The 24,156-nt window shown below is 40.5% G+C and overlaps 3 protein-coding genes across 17 annotated transcripts in view; 1 reads left to right on the forward strand and 2 right to left on the reverse strand.

The window, feature by feature from the left end:
- The window catches only part of ccdc117 (coiled-coil domain containing 117), a 143,786-nt gene extending 134,732 nt beyond the window's left edge, over nt 1-9,054 (forward strand). Inside the window, exons 1-6 of one of the 6 annotated variants that reach the window (XM_082553287.1) lie at nt 5,586-5,846; nt 6,295-6,469; nt 6,611-6,661; nt 6,764-7,033; nt 7,713-7,856; nt 8,207-9,054. In XM_082553287.1, the coding sequence (XP_082409413.1) occupies nt 5,837-5,846; nt 6,295-6,469; nt 6,611-6,661; nt 6,764-7,033; nt 7,713-7,856; nt 8,207-8,441 (885 nt within the window). In that variant the 5' untranslated portion in view covers nt 5,586-5,836 and the 3' untranslated portion in view covers nt 8,442-9,054. Of the gene's footprint in view, nt 1-5,585; nt 5,847-6,261; nt 6,470-6,574; nt 6,662-6,763; nt 7,034-7,712; nt 7,857-8,206 lie in introns of those variants that run through there. The other 5 variants (XM_082553286.1, XM_082553291.1, XM_082553290.1 and 2 more) reach the window with 5 other exon arrangements.
- tcn2 (transcobalamin II) lies at nt 1,913-5,470 on the reverse strand. Its single transcript, XM_082553282.1, is given in 11 exon segments — nt 1,913-2,243; nt 2,338-2,456; nt 2,533-2,713; nt 2,798-2,972; nt 3,055-3,227; nt 3,673-3,764; nt 3,766-3,823; nt 4,111-4,280; nt 4,382-4,571; nt 5,003-5,073; nt 5,362-5,470. Coding segments are annotated over 10 exon segments (1,278 nt in total). The 5' UTR covers nt 5,061-5,073; nt 5,362-5,470; the 3' UTR covers nt 1,913-2,181.
- Nucleotides 9,055-9,147: 93 nt separating the features above from the next.
- On the reverse strand, nt 9,148-20,102 carry LOC309718235 (uncharacterized protein). Of its 10 annotated transcripts, none has more exons than XM_082553273.1 (29): nt 19,712-20,102; nt 19,334-19,410; nt 19,128-19,197; nt 18,957-19,042; nt 18,799-18,838; nt 18,573-18,695; nt 17,399-17,953; nt 16,588-16,665; nt 16,374-16,469; nt 16,107-16,208; nt 15,959-16,019; nt 15,063-15,195; nt 14,862-14,954; nt 14,664-14,776; nt 14,402-14,537; nt 14,185-14,304; nt 13,684-13,797; nt 13,340-13,570; nt 12,904-13,005; nt 12,637-12,819; nt 12,465-12,551; nt 12,151-12,380; nt 11,951-12,077; nt 11,796-11,879; nt 11,504-11,718; nt 11,312-11,338; nt 11,069-11,129; nt 10,784-10,969; nt 9,148-9,759 (listed from the first exon to the last, which is right to left on the reverse strand). In XM_082553273.1, the coding sequence occupies exons 3-29, from the start codon at nt 19,192-19,194 to the stop codon at nt 9,727-9,729; spliced, it is 3,483 nt and encodes a 1,160-aa protein (XP_082409399.1). In that variant the 5' UTR covers nt 19,195-19,197; nt 19,334-19,410; nt 19,712-20,102; the 3' UTR covers nt 9,148-9,726. The 10 variants fall into 10 exon arrangements, 9 of the variants coding, with proteins under 9 accessions (XP_082409399.1, XP_082409394.1, XP_082409396.1 ...); XM_082553268.1 differs by having other exon boundaries at nt 12,465-12,560; nt 19,712-20,101; XM_082553270.1 differs by having other exon boundaries at nt 12,465-12,560; nt 19,303-19,410; nt 19,712-20,101.
- Between the last annotated feature and the right edge of the window lie 4,054 nt (nt 20,103-24,156).

Consider the following 24,156-nt stretch of genomic DNA (forward strand, 5'->3'; position numbering starts at 1 on the left):
GAAATCCCTTGGAGGAGTTCGTCAAAGAAGGGTGCCTGAAAAGAGGGGAAAATGTTGCCAAAATTGCACATTAATTTTAAAATGGCTGACTTCCTGTTGGATTTGGGATATTGCTCCAAGAGACTTTTTTGTACATCTTGATATCTCCTATAAGCTTACCAGGTTTCAGAGTCATACATAAAACACAGAGCAGGGGCTGATATTTTGAAATATTGTAGGGGGCGCTGTGGAGCCATTTCGCGCTATTCAATGAAAATGATCACATAACAACAAAGCCTTCATCACATTGGAGGTGTGTGCCAAATTTCAAGCCTCTATAAACTTTCCAAGCCCCTCAAAAGCCACTTCATCTTTCATGGTGGACCGCGTTGCCACCAGGGTGCGCCGTTCAGTTTAAAGTCACAATTTTTGCACTGAAGCATCATGAGGGACTGATGGTGATATTCTCCGCTTTTGAGGTGGCCACGATCAACCTGTGAAAATCAGTACAACAAAATTAAAGCCATGACATTTCCTGTTGCCACTAGGTGGCGCTGTCCGTATTCCCGACAATGGGCACATCAATCTGTTCAGGGCGCGTCTGACATCATGCCTGTAAAGTCTGGTACTGATCAGACTGGATTTCATTGAGTTATACTAATTTGTTTCTTCATGGCGTGACATCAAAGTTCGCCATGCTGCTGGGGTCACACCCTTTCGCGAAAACTCACAGTTTTCACTGTAACCCAAGACCAACTCCTTAAGGCTTTCCTGGAGAAATTTGAGGCTGCAGATGTCACCCATCACTATACTGTACCCCAAAGTGTAAAACATGACATTTCCTGTTCCCACTAGGTGGCGCTGTCCTTCATGTCAAATATGGCAGTTGAAATATGTTCAGGGCTGGAGCCTTATCATATGTGTTCACTTTGGTCAAGGTCAGAAATTGTATGACAAAATGAGAGGCAATAAGATTTTCATGGCGAGTCATCGAAATTCGCCATGGCGCCACGGCCTCATAGTATTGTGAAAACTCAAAAGCTCCGCAATTTAACATGGCACAAGGGTGTAGTTGGCACTGACCAAATATGAAGCTTATACGACCAAATCCCAAGGAGGAGTTCGCAAAAGTTCGAGGCATGGAAATGGCAAAATTAGAGCCAAAATGTCACCTTCTCTTCCAAATGGCGGACTTCCTGTTGGGTTTGCGTCAATGGGCCCACAGACTTTTTTGTTCGTCTTGGCATGATACACATGTGTGCCAAATTTCATACATGTAGCTCAAACGATGTGGTCGTAGGGCTGCATTTAACAAGGCATAGGTGGCGCTCTAGAGCCATTTCCCAGTGCTCATATGTAAAACCATTAAAATACAAAATTTTTCACCAGACCTGGCATGTGTGCAAAATTTCATGAGTTTTTGAGCATGTTTAGGCCCTCAAAAAGGCCCTTATTTCGCCTGAATAATAATAATAATAATAATAATAATAATAATAATAATAATAATAATAATAATAATAATAATAAGAAACGGAGCAGATACAATAGGGCCTTCGCACTCTCGGTGCTCGGGCCCTAATAATAATAATAATAATAATAATAAACAGAGCAATTACAATAGGGCCTTCGCACTGTCAGTGCTCGGGCCCTAATAAACAGAGCAATTACAATAGGGCCTTCGCACTGTCAGTGCTCGGGCCCTAATAATAATAATAATAAGAAACGGAGCAGATACAATAGGGCCTTCGCACTCTCGGTGCTCGGGCCCTAATAATAATAATAAGAAACGGAGCAGATACAATAGGGCCTTCGCACTCTCGGTGCTCGGGCCCTAATAAATAAATTCAGATGAGCTGTCACTGGTTTATACTGTTTGTAACAATATAAAAAGCATACAAATAGATTGTCCTCAAAAAAAGTCTTCAAAAGAGCATAATCACAAAAGTCATTTTATTTGACATTTCATACTAATTATATTATAATCATAAAAACGTTTTCCAAAGTAAAAATATTCCACACAAACTTTGTTGAAATGGCTCTTAATTACACTTTTGTTCAATCTTCATATCTACTTAAAATGCAAACATTCTGTTAAGTAATTGTGGGATTTATTGATATATGATGCCAAGAGACAATTTAGGTGTAATCATTAGTTCATAAAGATTAAAGTGCTGATCATCTAATCACTGATTGGCTGGAACATCAGTAGCTCGTGTTTCTGATGGTGATCCTTTGAGCCGCCTCGATCTTGAAATCACCGACACCTGACAGAGAGACACAGTGAAAGCAGATCAACGAAATCCTCGTTTGTGCGTCACAGTCTAAAGTGTGTTTGCATGCATGTGTGTGTCTACTCACCCTCAGTGAGTGCAGTGTCATTTGAGGAGAGGTGCCAGTATCTGCGGTCACTTTGCCTGGCCTGCTCTCCATTCACCACACTTAAGAAAGGTCCCCACAGGCTGGACTCCTTCTCAAACCTGCCACACAGCATCGTCAGAGACTACTCACTGCAGCCAATCACGCGCAAGGTAAAATACAATTGCATGAACTCACGTGAAGCCAACATTTTCCTCCTTGAGCAGTTCAAGAGCCTCTAGCAGGGAGCTGCCCTTTGGCACATGCACCGAGTAAAGTGCTGCTGCTCCGCTGGATGTCACCACTTCCACCATCACATTCACCTTGACCTGGTTTGGTGAAACCACTACAGGATCTAAGGGCTCAAGCACCAGAGTGTCTGCATATAACATATAACAATGTTAGAGTGGCAACAGACACAACCTAAAGTGGCCAAAGAGGGTAGAAATGATGCTGCACATACTATCCTCAGTGAGGCACTCCTTGCTTTTAACTGCCATGTAGGATGTTTGCTGGAGAGCAGGCAGAGTCTGAGAGATGGCCATGGGGTTGTGGTATGCGTTGCTTCTAGCAGCTGTCCTCATGGCCTCCATTGAGGCGGCACACTCTGCAACCTCACTGCCCATTGCTAACAGGGCCTTGAACACATCAAATAAACACACTTCAGCTGCAAAGATATTGCTCTGTAGAAGTCTCTGAAGAGAGAGAGAGGATCCTTACTTGAACTGCAAGGCCTGTGCTGAATTCATTACCAATATGACCATCAGCCCTGCGGGAGGCTAGAAGCTTCTGCTTGATCTTGCTAAGAGCGGTGTCCAGCCCAGCAGCGTTTTGCATGTGAGAACCAGAGTCCTTCACACACTGGAGTGCCATTCCAGCCATGGCATACGTATCTGAGGAGAAAAATTGGATAAAATATTAGCACAACTGCATCATTACAGCTGTATTCAAAGCTAAAATACAAAGTGAAAAGCTTTTAGCATTTTCACAGCATACTAATGTAGATGTTTAGTGAAAGCTAAGCTAGCACTACAAGAGGTAACCGCTTTGCCAGAGCAAGCTGTGGCATAGACAAACAACTGAAAGCTAAACTGTATGTAGAGCTTCCTGTTAAATATCCATCAGGTGGCCTCAGCTTCAAACTCAGTGGATTTTGATCTGAAATATAACACGGCAGTGAATATATGTTTACTCCATCATGTGTCATCGTGTCATCAGCGGTAAACTAAATTATCCTAAAACCATGATTGTTAGTAGGTAATAGCAGGGTGACTCCTGCATCATTATTTCACCTTTATGTTAACAGCTAAAGACACCATTAAGGCATGTTTCACCCACCCACACTCTCAGACTCTCCATGTTTGAACTGCTCATGTTCTGCTGCTTTGATGAGCTTGTTGGTCACATGGTTGTTGACCCTGATGCCGCTCACACAGAGCGAGCACACCCAGGGAGTACTGGTAATAGTTGGTCAAAGGGCGGTGGCTGACTGAATGCAGGAGAGAAGAAGCAAATTAAACCAAATTACACTGAACCACAACTTCACAGCAATGTTTGAGAAATTATGAGGCATTTCAGTCTGGATGAAATTAGACAGAAAGTTACTCTATCCCTGCTAAATTCACAAACTATGAAATATGACACCCGTCCTCTACATTAGGTAAACTCTGGTCAGATACTGTAGCACATCAAAGAGGAGAGGATTGCTGAAAAAAATTTTATGACAATGATTGTCCTTCAGAAACTAAAAATCAAACAAACAAACAAAAACCTTACAGGCAATGTGCTCTTTCTCCAGCTCCATCTGGTTCTTCAGGTGTGTCAGCAGTGCTTCACTCCTCTCGTTTACAGTGAAGCTGACCGTGTTGAGATCATAGCAGGAGGACTTTAAAGCCAGGTTGTAGAGCGCCAGCACACCAGTCACAGGCTGACTGTTAGAGAGAGAGCTGAGAGGAGGAAAAAAGGCTCAGTAGAGAACATTGGGGAGAAAGAGGACTTCATAGAAAGTGTTTAAGTGTGCATAAATGTGTGTTGTGTGTGTGTGTACCTTTGAATGTCATTGTGCAATTCATTTTTTAGTCTGTTGAGGTGTTCGCTCTCCTTGGCCAGGTTGTGGTTATTGGAAAGGCGTAATGCCAAGTGGACACTGGGGTTAGGAAGTCCCTCCTGGCTCTCCAGAGAGCGAAGGAGATTCTTGTTGAGTGAAAGCAGCAGCTCAGTGTTGGAGCCTTCTGTATCTGGAATTTAACTTTATAGGTTTAAAAAAAAGTCACCTGACACAAACAAAACCTATAAGTATCTCTGCTCTGCTGCTGTTGACATTTACATGAACTTTTGAAAGTGTTGCAAAACCATAGCTGCTGCATCAGCAGGACTAATTTACAGAATCATCAATACTGCGTTCAACACTCTCAGCAGATCAAGGCCAAAGAGGAGCCACATTCACTGTTAATCCTACACAACTAAGTAAACAAGCAACACAATGTATCACTCACATTCATTAAATACGCAATTGCAACATCTGTGAATGTCCAGACTCGTCAGTAAGTGTATTTGCAAACTGGGTTGCCTCAGAGTTAGTGCAGCTTTAGGAAGTTTAGTATAGTTAAGTTTTTTCTTTTTTTTTAATTAATTTGTAAAGAGGTCTTTTTAAAGTCGGCCTACTTACCACATGGTTTGGTAGAGGCAAAACCAATCAGTGCTGAGATTATCACCAAAGTTATCATTCTGGATAACCTGCTGGTTAAAACATACAAAAATCAGGCACACAGAAAATGAATCAACTCGGCTAAACAGTTAAAGTTAAAAACAAAAACAGTAAAAGTAAAACAGATATACAGTCACTGCGGGTGATAAAAATGCAAGGATCTTTGAGGAAGGCATGTACAAGTAATAGAAAATAAATATAAAAATAACTAATTTATAGTGACATGGATTGTGTGCCAGCATCACAGCAGACAATAAGTATCACATGATTCTAAAATCAAAGCGTTGTTTTGACATATCCTGTAAACAGTAGCGTGTTACCTCCACGGATCGTCCAAAGTGAAAAATCACAGCCGAGTGACGAGACGAGACGAGCTGGGACAACAGCTTCTAGTATTTCACTGTCACATGACTGGTCATTTGCAATCATAACGCGAGAGGGTCCCTTTAAACGTCAGCTGACCGGAAATTAAGAAAAAAATCTCTAATATTAAAAAATAAAATGCCAACACCGTCTTATTGTCACTAGAGATCACTTTTACATTTCCACGACGGTTTTTTTTTTTGTCGTTTTTTTTTTCTTTTTCGGAAACTACAGTTTGTAGTACATCCACTGGAACTACATTTCCCACAATCCCACTAAACGTAACATGCGCACTTTGTAGAACCTTGACGACTGTTCTGCCGCGACTCAGAGTAAGGAGCTAACGTCAGTTTGACCCAGCCTATCATAGAAGAAGTCCACAGAGCACGGTGACAGTTAATTTTGGATCTTTTTCTATTCGACGGGGGTATCATGCGATTAGGTTAGTACGACTTTAGCTTGTAAAAACTATTTTTGTGTGAAAATGGGAACTCTCTAAAGGAGAATAAATAAGCTCTGAACGGAGGCGAGCTAACTAAACACATTTGTCAACAACAAAAACGGCAATGGGGCAGGGCAGCTGCACAACTCGCTCTTTAACGCCAAATATTTTTGCTTAACTTGTGCAGAGTGGCTGTTCAGTGCAGGGATGAGGCTGTCGTGTGTTTACCTCTCATCTATTAATAACACACAGTTTTATCATTAACATGCTAACGCCAGTAGCGTTATAGCTAGCTAAATAGGAGGCAGCTAGCGCGATGTAAACAAATAACATGTGCGTCATGTAGTTTGTAAAAAAATAAAAATAAAAAAACCTTTATCGGCTTAACTGACTGGTATCAATACTGATCTTCCAGATCAGAGTCGTTAATAGCTGCTTACTCGCGTAGCTCTTCAAAAACATTTCATCGATTGGGCCAGCATGCATCACCCTGCGCCCCCAAGCAGTGAGCTGAGCTGCCTGCCAGCCATGTATTCCTTTTCAGGCCCCACAAGCCTTCCCGACTTCGACCTCGGACCTTCAAGTATGATTGAGGATGTACAGACAGCGACAGTCTCTAACAGGTATGTAACTGATGCACAGTGCACTATTTGTTTGTTTGTTTGTTTGTTTTCACCACATTTGTCAGACAGCTTTGGCTTAATTTGAAATATACTTTTATTTCTGAGCCCGACACAGGCATTTTCTGTGCCTCTATTCCACAGCAACTGGGAGACTAGATGCCTCAGGAAGCACAGGAGGAGAGCAGATGATGAGTAAGTGAGAGATGAATTATTAAAAAAAGAAAAGAATAAAAGCATTTGGTAATGCTTGTCTTAGCCCTACACAAGTGTTAAACTATATGATTGTTTTATCAGGGGTTGCAGTGCCAAAAAGAGGAGGTTAATGTTTGAGGCAGAAGTTGCTCCTTCAAATTTGAGCACTAGCACAGAGTGTGACTGGTCTGGTGCAAACAGCTGCTCTTCTCAGTCTGCACAGCAAGCCTGTCCTGCGCCTCCACAGTCCTGCACAACATCTAATAACACCACTTTGCCGCAGACCTCTTCTTCCCTGTTCCGACTTGAGACGGAGAGCTCCTGCATGGAGATCGAGGCCGCACAGAGAAAACTTCAGGAGATAGAAGACAGGTATGCAATGTATAACATTTGGGAGAAAAAAAATGAACAAAACACAACTTGTCATTTGTTCACAGCAGCTGTATTATGGTGTGTATTGTGTCTTTAACCTCTGCATGATAGTTGTATCTTCCTTTGTAAAACGAGTTGATTCTATTGCCAGTTCACCAACCCATATTTGTGATTGGTCAGAATGTTGCCAAGCCCTTTCATGTAAACATGCAGGGGAAACATTGGGTTGGCTTAGAGATTTAGCTTCATATGCTTGATTATCCTGATTGCGAATGATGGGTTAAGTGAAACCAGATAATGGAAACATAATCCTGGGTATGTTGTACATGCCCCGAAGCAGGTTTTGGTATGTAGAATAAGTAACCATAGTGATGTAACCCAGTAAAAAGTTCTGATGTCTGAGTATTTGAGGTCAATCCTGAACGTACCTCTGTAAGCACAGGTCTGTTTATAATGTGCATACAATGTATATGTCAGGCCCACAGACCACCCTTCAGACTGTTTTGTATTTTCACGTATGTATTTACATTGTCAAGAACAATGTAAATACATAACATTTACATTTATATAATTCAAAGTGGGTTTTTTCTTAAATCTGGCATTCAGTGTTGGTGAAGAGTTTGGGGGTTACATCACAAGAAAGAGTGACAACCCACAATGTACTATTGATGTATCACAGAATAACACTGGAGGACGATGAGGATGAAGATCTGGATGTAGAGCCAGCTCCGAGACGCCCGGTGCTGGTGATGTCTGACAGTTTGAAGAAGGGCCTGCGGCAGGGCATCAGTGACATCCTCCCCCACACAGTAGCCCAGTCTGTGTATGTTTATTTTGTTATTGGAACATTTAATGGTGATTTTTAAGTAATAAATAGAAATGGATATATCCTTTATTGTCCCTCATTGGGGAAATTCAGGTGTTCTAGCAGCAAAGCGACAGGCAGATGGAGCATGCAGATTCACACAAAAGTTAAGAATATAAAAAGCAAGAAATAGACTGTACAGGCAAATTTACAACATAAGGAAAAAAATAAAAATATGAGTAATGATGTGAGACGGACTCCAAATATTGTTTTCAACTGGCAAGAGTTTCTTGATTAAGAAGTCTGCGCAGTTGCACTCCTTTAGGGATGCTAATATTTGTGTCACTTTCGTCTTTCTCACACTTTAGGAGCCGTTCCTGTATGGAGCTGGTGCTATGGCGGCCACCAGAAGATCCCTTCAGTCAGAGACTTAAGGACTCATTACAAAAACAGCGCAAACAACAGACTGTGTGTCGGCAGACTCCAACTCCATGTCCATCTCCCAGTCCCCTTAACACCTCAAGTCCACCAGCAGACACACACTCTCCTCTGTACAGTTTCTCTGTGGCCCACAACTCTGGAGAGGAGGAGATGGAAATGTAATAGTGTTTCTCCACAAAGTGATGCCAAAGTGAAAGACTGGAGACTCGTAGCAAAGTAAAAAGATTTAAAAAGATGTGGAACAACTTCAGGCTGGTCAGTTTGTCTTTATAAGGATATTGTGAAGTTTTGAACAGTTTGTGAAGCGCATCATTTTCTTGGCAGTAATTTATGTTTTCTGACTTTAATCCCATTTGATCTTGTAACATAATAACTGACATAATCTCCAAGGTCTGTCAGCAAGTAGCCTTACATAATACTTCGCAGTATTGATGTTTCCCGTAAGAAGTGAAACGACTTTTACGTTGCCAAAGCCTGGCCAGCACTACGCTGATGTGTTGTAAATATGATTATATTTCTTAAACATCAGCGTGGAGCATCACATTTGCTTGTGGCATGCCTTCCTGCTTGTAGTAATACTTCTGGCGGAGAGATCATCTCTATTGCTTAGCAAGTATGCCATTAGGGGAGCTTGGAGGAATTTATAAAGTCATGGAAATGCAGATTTTTATGGTTTGACTGTATTTTCATATGCACATGACCAGAACTTCAGCTAGCCATTGGGTGCTATAAACTTTATATTTGTTTTTTAATAAATGTACAGTTTTCATGTGTATATTCTGCCCAGTTTTCATTGGATGAAAGTGCTTGAATCAGGCAAGTTTGTGTGTGTGAACATGGCTTATAGTAAAATGCGCTATAATACTGTAAGTACCAATTCATTTACCATGCATGCATACTGTAAATGGAGCTCTACCCAAATATTTGGATAGTTGTTTGTATTTGGTTTGACTCTTACAATAGTGATCATCATACTTCACACCCTTTCCAAATTCAGCCATATTTTTGAACCCTTCAGATTAATGGACAGCGAGTACAAGTAGACAGGTTCAAAAGCCTTTAATACGTTACATTTTGCTTCAGCCTTGCAGAAACTGTAAATGTATTTTTAAGCATTTTCTAAGGACTTTGTTAAAGCCCTGCCAGCTTTATGAGGTTATTTAATGTACGGTAACTCACATGATCGTTAGTCTTCAGAGAAATGTCAGCTCCTGTCGTTTACAGCTCACTGCAAGCTATAAAAACCTTACTGCCTTAGCACAGAGGAATGTGATGACCACATCTCCAGTTGTTCCATATGTCACTGTGACCTGCTTGTTAACCTCCTATCTTAGAACAGTGAATGATTTATATTTGTTGCCATGGGACAACTTTAAATAAGGCTGATTTGAAGAGCATTCTATTACTGGTGTGCAGTCGCTCACACAGTGTAAGGTTTTGTGTTGCTTTAACTCCCATCTGTGTCTGTACTCTGAGGGATCTGTGAATGAAACAATAATAGCAGTTAATATCAATATTTGGAAAACAATTAGTGCTTTTAATATTCCCATCAGACATGGGTAGCATGGCTGTATGCATGACTGATACTAGTCTGAGATTCTTCTAAAGAAACATGCTATTTGTGTTAAAAGTAGAATGGGAGGCAGAGCCTTCAGTTTTCAGGCCCCTCTTCTGTGGAACCAGCTTCCAGTTTGGATTCGGGAGACAGACACTATCTCTACTTTTAAGATTAGGCTTAAAACTTTCCTTTTTGCTAAAGCATATAGTTAGGGCTGGACCATGTGACCCTGAATCCTCCCTTAGTTATGCTGCAATAGACATAGGCTGCCGGGGGATTCCCATGATGTATTGAGTTTTTCCTTTCCAGTCACCTTTCTCACTCACTATGTGTTAACAGACCTCTCTGCATTGAATCATATCTGTTATTAACCTCTGTCTCTCTTCCACAGCATGTCTTTTACCCTGTCTTCCTTCTCTCACCCCAACCGGTCGCAGCAGATGGCCCCGCCCCTCCCTGAGCCTGGTTCTGCCGGAGGTTTCTTCCTGTTAAAACTGAGTTTTTCCTTCCCACTGTCACCAAAGTGCTTGCTCATAGGGGGTCATATGATTGTTGGGTTTTTCTCTGTATCTATGAAGCGCCTTGAGGCGACTTTTATTGTGATTTGGCGCTATATAAATAAAATTGAATTGAATTAATGTTTTATCAGTTTATTTTATAATCTGTGGAAATGTGAGTGCAGAGAACCACCATCAATAGCCTTAAACTGCTGTAAAGCTTTGTATTTTTTCATTGTGCATTTTTTTGGTCAGACTAAATATGAATGAAGACATAATTTTGTGGGTTAGAAAATTAAGAAAAAAAATTACAAAACCTTCACAAAAATACTTGACTTTAAATTACAAGTAGTACTTGGAGTATTGAAATTTATAACTACTGTAAACTTCATCAAGTGGAAACATTAAAAGTCACTTCACAATAACCAGATACTGAAGAATTTACTCACTGTTCCAAGATAGGATCCTGATAAATCGGGAGGAGGTGAGCTCCACCCGTAGGCCTGATTTTCAGCACGGAGCTGCTTCACTTTGCTATGGAGGTAACGTATAAGCTTAAAGGAAGCCATGTCTGAGGAGCTGTGATGGGAGTTCAGAGCTTGGAGGGAGGGAGAGCTGAGCGATTTCTGGTATTCCTTAAAAGAAAAATGATACCAGGATTTTTCTTAATAGCATAAACAATGAGTAAGGACACAAACGTTTTGGGTTTCACACAGGAAGCGCAAACCATTTACCATTTCTTCCTCAGGTCTTTCAGGCTCCCTCTGCCTAACATCTTGTGGTCTTGGTGCCTTCCTAGAAAAAGCAAACCTGAATTTGGTTGGTTGTTGGGTAAATAACATAACTGCATGAACATCTGTTGTATATGTATAATGTTAGATCTATGGTCTAAGCATCGCATCACATTGAGTTGAGGTGAGATCATGCTCTTGTACAGCTGGTTAGTATAACATTGATTTACCAAGACACAAAATTACCTGCCCCTTAACAACTTTGCCTGGCACCTGTGGGATGACAAAAGTTAGCACAAAAACTGTATACATGTCACAGTATTGTTTGATTCAAGATCAGCAGCTTTGGGAAATTATTGCAACACAAAAAGAAAAATATGACCTGGCTGCATTCTGGGTTTAGTTTGGAGGATGCCATTTTTGTTTTGAGCACGTTACCGTTCCAGTTCAGCCGTCAACTCTTCTTCAAACTTGAGTGCCAGGCGAGCTGCGGTCTGTCCCTTCCACTCAGCCATGCTCCTCTGAACCTGCCTGAGCTCAGAGTCTTTGGCCTTTAACTGCTTGCGGAGACATGCTGCCACTCCTCCTCCGCCTTGAACTCCTCCATCACTCATGTGAACCCATTTTAAGCTGCTCAACTCCTCAATGTGTTCCTGCAAAAATGTCACAGGGAGTTAAATTTCCTCTAATGCTATGCGTGTGTGTTTTGTCTAAGCATGTGGGTTCAGACCTGAATGAGTCGTTCCTTTAAAAAATTCAAAGCTTGATCTCTCTCCAGCCTCAGCTGTTGCCTCTGGATGCTCAGTTCTTGCTCCTGAAAAATGGGAGATTTTTACTGAATATGTCCATATAAACATTTAGCGTGCTGTAAAGTTCAAATGATACCTTTTCTTTTCTCAGCTGCTCGTTGGTTTGTTTCCGTGAGTCTAGCTTTTGGTGCAGTTGGCTAATAAAAGCCTTCAGCTGCTCTCGTAGTGTTTTTAGGTTCATAAAAGCCTCGGCTACTGTGAAACTGCAAATGACAAAGATATGTGCATTACAAGCCAATTACAAACAAGCTGTGAAGACTGGGCATAAAATTATACCTGGGAGGTAGTTTTCCAGCACTTTGTTTGGCTTGACTTTGCTCCACTAACAGGCTGAGATGCTGGCACTCTGCTGCTAGCTGCTCGGTCCAGTGTTGGTGTTGCTGCTCCATCTCAGATGTGATTTGGTTATGGCTGCTCTCCCTTTCTTCTAGCATCACCCGGAGCCTGTCTGCCTCTTTAACTGCCAGCTGGACATCCTTCTCGAGCTGCAGAACTGTCCTATGACTCTGCCATGATTACAGAGCACACCAGGTCAACTTTTCTAAGATGTCACATCACATCTAGAGTTTGAACATGTGGTTTCACTGCACCTGCGCCATCTGTAGCTCCGCCTGGTGCTCCTCTTTCAGTGACTTGCAAATTGCAGCCAACTGTGTACAGTTTTCCTTTTCCAGCTCCTGCAGTTTCTTAGAGATAAAAGCAAAATCATACAAACATGGAAAGAAAATGTATTTAGATTTATCTAAGTGGAAGATCCCTTACTGTTTTTAGTTCCATGACCTGATGTTGAAGAGCTAATGCTTTACTCTTCTCTTTCTGCATTTCGCTCCTCAAACTTTCCAGGAGCTTTTCATTCTGCTCTTCCAGTATCCCACGCTGCACCTCCAGAGCTTCCATTTTTTCTGCCTCCCACTTCCTCCTCTCCTCCTTCACTGCTTTGTACACCTAAATGGGAAAAGAGAGCATTCTGTTCATACCATCCAATTATGTTAGAAAGGTTGCATATGTTAGTCAAAGGATTATCAGTACCTTTTCCGATGCTTCTACATGCAACTCCTCTTCATGTTTCTTTACCTCTTCCTTCTGCTGTTGCAGAGATTTCTGTAGCTTAATTAATTCTTCTTCTTTTAGCTACAAAATTAAGAGAGGACGACCTCTTAGAAGTAACCTTACAAAGTATTTTACTAGTAGTATAATATGTAGTGCAATAACGTTAATGATGGCACGCCACCCAACATAAAATGTATGCATTTATGACACTACAGAATACCTGAGATACAACCCCTCACCAAACAGTTCTCTAGTCTGTACTTTCAAAGGAATACTTTTTTTTTTTTTAGCCTGAATATGAACTGAGGAGAAATCAGTAACCTGTCACAATAAACCTTTTGGGCTTGCTGTTAATAATATAAACATATTAGTAAAGTTACTTATAGAACAAGAAAAAAGGATTTGTAGCACTTACCATTATACTGTGGGTGTGCTCTTCAACTTCCTTCAGGGTTTTGTGGTGCTGCATTCTCAAGTGCTGTTGCTCCACCTTCAGTCCATCTCGTTCTGCTTGTAAGGCACTGCATTGCTCCTGGAAATCTAGGAGCTGCAGCTCTTTGTGGGCCAACATTTTCTCCAGAGTTACCACCCTGATCTTATGTTCTCCCACCTCACCCTGCAGCCCACTCACTCGAGCCTCCAGTGCCTAACAGGAAAAGAGACAGCAACAGCAACAGTAACACACACACACACACACACACACACACACACACACACAGTATATTTATGTTAAAAAGAAAAAGAAAAAAAAAAAGCTACCTCAATCTGCCCCTTTTTCTGCATCTGTTTTTCTTCCAAACAAGCACATCTGTTTCTCAGTGACGTCTCTGCTTCTGTGGCCCTTTGGAGCTCTTCACAAGTCTCTTCCAATTTCTGCTCCAAAAGGAAAATATATTCAGAGACATTTTAAAAAAGACACTAAATCTGCCTTTACTCAAACAAAAATGGATTCTGTCTGTTAAATTTCATTCAGCACCCTCACTGAAATTGAGATCCCAATGATAAAGAAGCCCAAAATAAAATTGTAAAATGATAAATCCACAACTTTATGATTAAAGTTTAGATTCTCCATTTGGATTGTTGAAGATCATAAATATTTCTGTTCGTAAAGTGAATGCAGACTATAAAAAGAAAAGCACAATTTAATGTAATTTCATGTTTACATGTATAAAAAATGAGTCCCATTAAACCAAAAAATATTTTTAGTTATAACTTTGTATTTTTGGAGTTACTACATAGTCTATAAACAGCCTATGATACCTCTTGCATGGACTCCAGCTTTTCTCTGGCACGTCGCTGCTCAGCAAACAGTTCTGTTTTGGCATTATCCAGCTGTCTTTCCATTTCTTCCTGCTCCAGCACCGACATTATGACATTGTTCTGTTTATTGAACAATAAAAAGAGAAAGTGATGACATAAGAACAAAATTAAACCAAGGACTGAACCACTAACTACAGGATTAGGTTTGTTTTTTTACTGCTTTGAAGCAGGATCCATCCTTTGGAGTCTGTTTACACAGACGCTGAACTGTAAAATCTTCCTGGGTGTCTCTGTGCTGGAGAAGACATGATTCTTTCTGCCTCAGCATCTTCTGTAGCTGCCAGCTACCATGGCTGCAGCAAAATGATGTTTTATCAATAAAGAAAACTCTCCTTTATGCAGACAAATATTATGTTGATGTTGGCCGTGTTAATGCACATGGCTCTGAATGAGACAGTTAGTAGGAGGAGATTTTATACCCAACAGACTTCCTCTCTGCTCTGCTGTCTCTCTGAACAGACTGCAAAGTCCTCTTCTCCTCCTCCATCTGTGCCGTCTCTGTAGTCAGTCGCTCTAACTCCTGCAAGGCATGCTGCAGCACGAACCATTACTTGTACACGTTAGTGAGTCTTCAGCAAACATTCTCCTGAAAAACATTTGAAAATGCTGGACTTTACCTTCCTTTGTTGTCTAAGTTCAGAGAGGCAGACCTCAACATCTTTTATCTGAGCCCTCTTCAACCACAGCATCTCCTCCTCTTCCTCACATTTCTAAACCACACACAAACAAGCTAAGCACCATCTCATACATATGCATGCAAGTGAATTTATACAACTGACACAGAATAGAATAAATTTCCCCCGGAGGTTTAGTCTTACTTGTCGGAGGTCAGAGAGTCGGCCAATCACCTTGACCCATTCAGACTGCATCTTGTCCAGTGTCCTCTCAGGCCTGGACTTGCTGCTCCAGCAGCTCATTTCTTCATCTGTGTCACTAAAATAACTCGCAGGTCTGAATACACATGAGAGCAGAAGAATACACAATCTGAAAAAGTATTTAAAAAACAAGGAGAACTTGCCCTAGGAGTATTTTTAATTTTGAGATTAAGTTTAGGTGACTGACATCTGGAATTATAGAACTTAATTTGTTAAAGTAAGTGTTCCTTCCTATTCTGCTAATTCTTAATCTATGTTTAAGGTCAGATGACATTCTTGTCTACTGTAGCTTTTAAGTTTCTTCTTTCCAGTGTTTTACATAGATTTCTTTGCACTGTTTTACTCTGATTGATATTTGGAAAGCAGTGTTGTTGCAGAACTGGGTTTTGACAGGAAGCACTTCAGAATCATCACCAGCTGACATGAAAGGTTCTTCTTCTGGGTTCATCTCTTACGCTTAAGGGCTGATATTAGGGTAATTAAAAATTTTGTGTGCTTGACGGACATTTTTTGGCATTTTTCTGTGTGCATAGAAAATATATTTGCAGAATTTTATGTGTTAGAGATACTGTTGGGTGTTTGTCCCAATGGGTAGAGCTCTAAACCCAAACTTCCCCACCATACAACCAACTATCCTACAGCACAATTGGCAGAAAGACACAACCAAATATTTAAAGGCAGATTTTAATTGGATTTTGGAAGTTATTAAAATTTTCTCTTTATTGTATTAAGAGCTTTCAGACCTTGTGCTCTTAGTGCATTACCTGTCATATTGAAGTTTCCTGAGGCTATTGTGTGTGCACTAACATAGATGCAGCTGATACTTTGATTTATTTTACCTATATGCTGTTCTCCTGTTACGTTGACAGTTACAAACAGGTCCATATGGGGATCTCTGTACTTTGGGAATAAAGACAAGAAAATTATTTTGACACTTTACTACTTTGTGTATTTTATAGTAATAAAATAGTAGTAGTCAGCTCTTACCTGATGTAGACCGAGATTCACTTTCTTCTTGTGTTGTTATGTCAGTCTGGTTGCTACACTGGCCATTAATTTCTGTGACAGACCGAATGAGAGAGTGCCATCCTAACAAGAGTGGATACTTTTTGTAGATATTATCCTTCATATTTAAAGATTTTGTAATTATCATTCATTACCCTTTAAATTTTTCAGTTTCACTTTTCAAACTCTGATATTTTGTGTCTAAACATATTTATAAACTAGTTCACTTCCATATCTTCTGTTTCTTACCGGGCCACTTGTGAATGTGCTGCCTGACTTGCTCCGTGCAGACTGTATCAAGGTCGCTGTCAATGGACACCGTGTCAAAGCTCAGCACAGGTACTCCTGGAAAAGAACCAAGCAGCCCACAATCACTATTTCAAATAAACAGAATCCCAAAAGCATCAGTGTGGTAGGCTGTGCTTGTAAATGCAAGTGTAATACAGTGTAACGTGTGTGGTACCTGCCAAGCACCTGGTCTTAGGAGAACAGCTGCTGTTGACATTTTCAGGGTCTTTTAAAAACTCTGTGCTGTGGAAGCCTGAAATGAAAAGGGAAGAAAACAGACTTATATATTAAAAAAAACAAAAAAACAAACAAACTACAGCTGACAGTACACGTAAGGCGTAAAGGTGTCCTGTATTACATCTATCAATGGTTATAAAACGTTTTCATTCATACTTCTATTTGAAAAGTTAGCAATCCAGCCAAGCTAACATCAGAGGCCTCTACTAGCACTTATGTTCATTCATTCGCGCAACTTTAAATCCATTCAACATTATTCTCCATGGTCGCACATGACTTCATGCAGTGACTCCCTGAAGCCATTGAATTCCCTGCCCCCGTTTTAGGAACCACTGCATTAGGTTATGTGCATGCTGAGTTGAAAGTTTGGCCTCGAGTCCAAAAGCTCAAATCCAGAGTTCTGGTATTTGAGTGGAGGGAGAGCATGTGATATATTTAATGCTTTGGGTATGAATTATAACCATTCATAGATGTGAGCCCATTTTTTGACTTACTACTTTAGACGAGAAGTAATAACACTCCTCAACCTATAATGGTATTCAGGCACCATTTTTGTTTTGCCAAAATGATTTTCATACAGTCAAACATCTGTAGAGAACGTGCCTTCGATCACATGTCGAACACACAGATGGACAGACATATGGCCAAAGAACAGATGGATCATTTTTCTCTCAATCCTCACCCCTTTGACTAAGCAAAGTTAAAACATGCCTGAAAGCTTATCTTTCAAAGATTCTATAGATACAGACTTGTACCACTGCTGTCATCCTCAGGCTGTGGTAATCTGCATGTCTCTGAAGCTCCTGCTTTCACACCAGCATGTGATATATTTGCTCCAGCGCTATGAGAAACACAGCTCTTCTTGTTTGGACGTGGTTGGTTTGTCAGGGAATGCTGAGGAGTGAGTGTGTCATCGCTGCTTTCCCCAGTCGTTTCTGAACCTCTTCTTTCAACATCATAAACATGTCGTTCATGTTGTTTACTTTGGTAAGCGCCGCTGTCAGAGATGTTTGTACTCCCAGTCACTTCTGCTTTATCCGACATTTGCATACTGACATCTATAAAAGTCAGTTCTACCATCTCCTCTCTGAAGCGTGTAGCAAAGTCCTCGGTGCAGATACTGTCTGAAGGAGGGCCAATTTCTTCGGCCAGCCCTCCTTCCTTGCAGGTGCCTCCAAGTAGCCTCTCCAGCCTCCAGATGACCTGCTCTCTACAAGACTCGATTTCCTCTTTGTCCCTCCTGTCTAACCTCTTTTCAGTTTTGTCACCAGTTACAGGATCTTTCGAGCAGCCCTCAGTGTTTTCTGAGGTAGAGCAGAGGAGAAGTGGTGTAAGGAAAAGTCCACTCTATTAACATTATGGTGATCAACATAGACCACACAGTCCTGTGCAAGAGTGTTAAGCCACCTCTAATTTCTTCATATTTTGCTTCAGTGATTTACTGAAAACATACATACAGTATTTAAGGCAGAAGATATAAAGAACTATTGCCCAAGACCATTTTAAAACAATTCCAAGAAAGTCTGGAAGTATAATCTAAAGAAATGAGTGTTGGATTGAGATTTTTTGCACAATACTTTACATATATATCATTTAATTATAGGCCACCTATGAAGACAACACAGGGGCCTGACCAACTCTCATATTAAGCAGCTTCATATTAAGCATGTATACATTTAGCAACATAATTTCCAAGAAAGTTGGGTTGTTGTATATTTCAATTTTAAACTTAGTTACAACTTTTTTGGAAATCAGGGTTGCATTTCTGTCGCTTGTGCTGAAAGAAAAATTATGTCACCACTAGTACTAATCATTTTCACTGTTGTAAGATATTTACCTCAGACTATAAATAAGGCCTTTTCAGTTAAAAACATTGTTAATTTAAAACTTTTCCTGTGAATAGCCCTAATATTAAAATATTACCATATCTTTGCTGCACTGCTGGGGCGCTCATCAAATCTAGACCAGACATGGGGGTACCATTTTGTTCACTTGTACTTTCCAGGCCCGTATCTTTGCCCAGAGACTGACTCCAACCAAGAGGAGCTAGAAAAATACCACACACAGAAAAAAAAGAGATTACATAATATTACATGGAAAACACAAACTTATAAATCTAGTATAGAGCTGTTATTGTGATATAAATTACCTGCACTGCTGCAATTAAGCTCACATTTCTGGGGCAGGACCTGGATAAATTAATCATACTTGCTTATGTTATTATCATTTTTATTATCATTTTAAATTTGCCTACATGTGCACAGAGACAAACATACAAAGAAAAGTGACAATCACAGAGTCACAAACCTGCAATTGCTCAAGCTGAGCATCCATTGCATCCAGGAGGCGATCGCAGTGGTCAAATCCAAACACACTGCTATTGTCGTTAAGATCTATGAGGGCAGAGAAAAGGGGGTATATGAATGGCTGCACACATAAGAGTGAGGAATACATAATAATGCTTTTAAACCTTCAGACCAGTGTAAAGAAGTTTCTGGGGATGTTCTGCATGTCTGTCTGCTCCGTTATTGTTCCTCTCAGCCATGTCCTGCACGTGAAGACAAAAGTGCAGGCATTGAGAGACAACATAGGAGACTACACCCCCTTAGCAGTCAGGGCTAACAGGAAAGTTATAAGGAGTGTGTGGCAGTACGGTGATGGGAGGCGGGGGGGGGGTATGTTACCCAGTTGTCCAGGAAACCAAGACCACTTAGCAAGCCAAACTGACTTGAGTTGACGATAAATCCCCGGATCTCCCCGTCTGAAAATCAAGTCCAAGAGCTGTGAAAGTTACTTACAAATATCTTGAGTATTAAAGTGTCACATCTAGCTGTGACTTGTGGGACTATTTTTTCAGCCGCAGCCAAGACTCAATCGAGCCTTTCCTATAAGCAGAGTGATATTTTCATAGTGCGAATGAGCCCACAAATCAGATGTATTGAACACAAAAGCGTCTGGCCAATCTGTCTGAAGCTCCCTGGTTAAACGTTCATGTTTCTGAGTTATCAAATGAAAACAAAAAACATCACACTGACCGCGACAAACACTCAGAACTAACTTACTTTAAGAAGACGGGCGTTTTAAGTCGATGGCGAACATGTCTCAGCGGTTCTGACTGGCACAGCTGTTGCTGTTGCCGGGAGAGTTGATTGACGGGAAATTGAGGCCGCCATGGAAACGGTCAAACAACTCGAGATACAGCAAGCTAACAGCCCCGAGGAGCCGCGCGAGCTACGGCAGTAAAAGCGGTAAACGAAGTTATTATAGTTAACAAAAACTAAATTAAAAACAGGATATTAAAAATAGTTCACTCGCATAAAAAATATTTTCTGAATTTGTAAAACCAACAAACAAAAACAAATATAGAGGTAGTGTGTTTAGCTCTAGTACGTTAGTTTGGTTAAAAATAAATTGATAGACATCCTAGACTGAGTCTACCGTTTTCATTTAAAAAAAAAAATCTGATACCAGATTTTCCTAAGTCTTGCCTTTGACATATAACGATAATAGTTAATAGAGTTAATAAAGACTAACAATGAAACTAATAAAAACTAAACAAGTACGAAAATCAACTCTACTAACAAACTAAACGGAATTAAAAACAGAAAGTCAAAATTATACTTATTCCATAATTATTTGAACAAAGACAATTACTTAAATATCTAAATACTAATATTTCTTGTAGTTTTACCTCTGTAAACCACTGCAGTGGTTTTAAAATCAATCAGTGTCTTGTTTTGTTTTTTCAAAAGTTTTGCATGAACTGTTTAGGAATTACAGACAATTTTGTGCACTGTCCCACCTTTTCAGAGGCTGGAAAATAATTGGAAAATGTATAAAGTTTTATGGCCAGAGGAAGTCTGTTCCCTCATATATATGTACAGTGGGGCAAAAAAGTATTTAGTCAGCCACCGATTGTGCAAGTTCCCCCACCTAAAATGATGACAGAGGTCAGTAATTTGCACCAGAGGTACACTTCAACTGTGAGAGACAGAATGTGAAAAAATAAAAAATAAAATCCATGAATCCACATGGTAGGATTTGTAAAGAATTTATTCGTAAATTAGGGTGGAAAATAAGTATTTGGTCAATAACAAAAATACAACTCAATACTTTGTAACATAACCTTTGTTGGCAATAACAGAGGTCAAACGTTTACTATAGGTCTTTACCAGGTTTGCACACACAGTAGCTGGTATTTTGGCCCATTCCTCCATGCAGATCTTCTCGAGAGCAGTGATGTTTTGGGGCTGTCGCCGAGCAACACGGAGCCACTCCTTTGTTGCCCGGGCGGTGTGTTTTGGATCATTGTCATGTTGGAAGACCCAGCCTCGTTTCATCTTCAAAGTTCTCACTGATGGAAGGAGGTTTTGGCTCAAAATCTCACGATACATGGCCCCATTCATTCTGTCCTTAACACGGATCAGTCGTCCTGTCCCCTTGGCAGAAAAACAGCCCCATAGCATGATGTTTCCACCCCCATGCTTCACAGTAGGTATGGTGTTCTTGGGATGCAACTCAGTATTCTTCTTCCTCCAAACACGACGAGTTGAGTTTATACCAAAAGTTCTACTTTGGTTTCATCTGACCACATGACATTCTCCCAATCCTCTGCTGTATCATCCATGTGCTCTCTGGCAAACTTCAGACGGGCCTGGACATGCACTGGCTTCAGCAGCGGAACACGTCTGGCGCTGCGGGATTTGATTCCCTGCCGTTGTAGTGTGTTACTGATGGTGACCTTTGTTACTTTGGTCCCAGCTCTCTGCAGGTCATTCACCAGGTCCCCCCGTGTGGTTCTGGGATCTTTGCTCACCGTTCTCATGATCATTTTGACCCCACGGGATGAGATCTTGCGTGGAGCCCCAGATCGAGGGAGATTATCAGTGGTCTTGTATGTCTTCCATTTTCTGATGATTGCTCCCACAGAGTTCAAACAGGTGCCATTCATACAGGTAACAAGTGGGGGACAGAAAAGCTTCTTACAGAAGACGTTACAGGTCTGTGAGAGCCAGAGATTTTCCTTGTTTGAGGTGACCAAATACTTATTTTCCACCCTAATTTAGGAATAAATTCTTTACAAATCCTACCATGTGAATTCATGGATTTTTTTTTTCACATTCTGTCTCTCACAGTTGAAGTGTACCTCTGGTGCAAATTACTGACCTCTGTCATCATTTTAAGTGGGGGAACTTGCACAATCGGTGGCTGACTAAATACTTTTTTGCCCCACTGTATGTATATGGCATGGGCATAAGGCTGCAAGTGGAACCAGGTCACTAGTGTTTATTGATGTGGTTGCTAATAGACGCAGCAGGATGAACTGTGACGTGCACAGGGCTTTACTCTCTGCTTAGACTCACTCCAATTCTGCAGAACTGATCTGATGATGCTACGCTGTGAAAATGGATAATGACCCAAAACATACAGTAAAAACAGCCCAAGAGTTTCTCAAAGCAAAGAAATGGGATATTAATAGATGGTCGAGTCACCTGATAACCCAATAGAGGAGCTTTTCAGTCACTGAAGACAAAAATGAAGGCAGAGAAACCCACAAACAAGGCCTGGCAGAGCATCACAAGGGAGTCCATGGATGTCCATGTTCATGGGTTCTAAACTTCAGGGAGTCATTGACTCCAAAGAACTCTCACCTTTCTCATTTTAAAGAAAGCTTCTGTTGTCTACCCAAGAAAACAGTACATTGAATATGCACTTCATGATTGGAATAAGCAATGATACAAATAATGTTTTATTCACTTTCATAAAAACTGTTTAGAGTGTCATGTTTCATTAGTGGGACATCGACTTTAAACTCAAACATTTCTCTGTTCTGCCAGTTCAACTCATCCTTTGGTCAGAGAAGAAACAAATGAGAAGAGACTGGTATCCAGTGTCAACAATAACAACTTTATTATCTTCTTTTTTCACCGTTTTGTCTTTGCTGTTTAAAGACAGTGTTATACGAGTATAAATTAAGGGAGAAAATACACAATTTTATTTTTTTTAAAAAGGGGGAGGAAAAAAGAAAAACCTCAGCTGAATACGCAGTAACACCTGAATACACCTTTGTGTATTTGGGAGTAAGAGTTATCAAGGCAGGTCAGTCACCTCAATCCTGTGCCAGGTCGCTATTGTGAAACATCTCATAATTTCTACCAATCGTATGGATTGTTAATATCACCATAATCTCACCACAAAGCTGCGAGTCACTGTCGAATAAGAAGCAAGGTTTAGTTTAGACAAGGCAAGAAAAATCTCCCCATCTTCGTCGTCATCATCAGCATCAGCCTGTTTCTGCCTCAAAACTGAGCAGCACTGAAAAGCAGGATATGTAATGCTGCACGTGCACACAAATCAAACTCGCTATGCACACAAATAGTATGAAAACACCAATATAGGAATAATGGCACCCATTGAGAAGGAAGAAATCAGATCAGAAAATAAAAACAAGAAAATTAAAGCCAAGAATCACATCGTAGTGAATTAAGCATCAGGTTCAGATGAGATGAGATAAACAGCGACGGGGAGGGTTTACATTTGAACCCTCTGAGATCGGGAAGGCAGATGAAGAGGATTATTTAGTCTACAACACACTCTTCTCTTACACTTTGGTTGTGTTTTTTCCCCTTTCTAAACGAGGCAGACAACGAGTCTTTGAACGAACAACAGCCACAAACTAACAAATCTACACCTCCACCGCTTTATTGCTACAGCTGTCCGATACTGTACAGGCCCTTAAAAGGGACAACTTCAGTAGGCAAGTCACCATCAAGTACTGAGGTCATCTTTTTGTTTGGAAATATATTGATTTAAACCTAAGATGAGCTCTCCATTATCATTCAAAATATAATATGTATTCTCAAATATAAAATAATCTCAAACACAATTTATTAAAGTAAATCTGCAGGGAACCTCCACATTTTCATCATGTTCAAGTGGCGATGTACAATGACAAGTCTTTGATACACATTTATGAAATAGAAAAGAAGGATAGCAGAAAGAAAATGTAAAGAAAAGGCTCAACACTTTGGGAAATGTGCTTATGTGCCTCCTTCTCTCCAACAGGACACATTGTAAGGCTACAGGCAGCAGTCACTTTTTAGGATTAAGAGGACTGGAAACAGGATATAAGCTACCAGCAGCTGGAGATCTGATAAACTAACATGGATCTTATTTGTTTCATTTTTCAAGACAGATTTTGGTACCAAATTTTGGGTACGTTAGGTTTAACTTCCATCTTTAGTTATGTGCAAGACTTCCTCCTGGCACCAAAGTGGCAAACTTCCAGCAAAGATGGAGGTGAAATTTAGAGGGACTGATGGGTGGTCAGAGCCGAGCTACCCCGTTTCCAGTGTTTTTACAGCTAAGCTAAACTGCCGTCTGTAGCTTCATATTTACAACAAGAGAAGGCTTCATCTTCTCATCCAACTCCAGCAAATTTCAAAACAAAATTAATTTCCAAACACTAAATTATTCCTTTTAACAAGTGACCATGCTCATGACAACC

This window comes from Aulonocara stuartgranti (genome assembly GCF_965226115.1).
Source record: "Aulonocara stuartgranti genome assembly, chromosome: 12".
In the NCBI taxonomy this organism is placed as follows: Eukaryota; Metazoa; Chordata; class Actinopteri; order Cichliformes; family Cichlidae; genus Aulonocara; species Aulonocara stuartgranti.

Excerpts from the sequence above, each read along its gene's own strand:
- LOC309718235 (XM_082553272.1), bottom strand. The coding sequence starts at position 19,194 with ATGGCTGAGAGGAACAATAACGGAGCAGACAGACATGCAGAACATCCC. Across the intron at positions 13,798-14,184 it reads AGCTGGAGTCCATGCAAGAG|AAATTGGAAGAGACTTGTGA; the intron begins GTATCATAGGCT and ends CTTTTGGAGCAG. Across the intron at positions 12,561-12,636 it reads AGGTCATGGAACTAAAAACA|AAACTGCAGGAGCTGGAAAA; the intron begins GTAAGGGATCTT and ends TTTATCTCTAAG.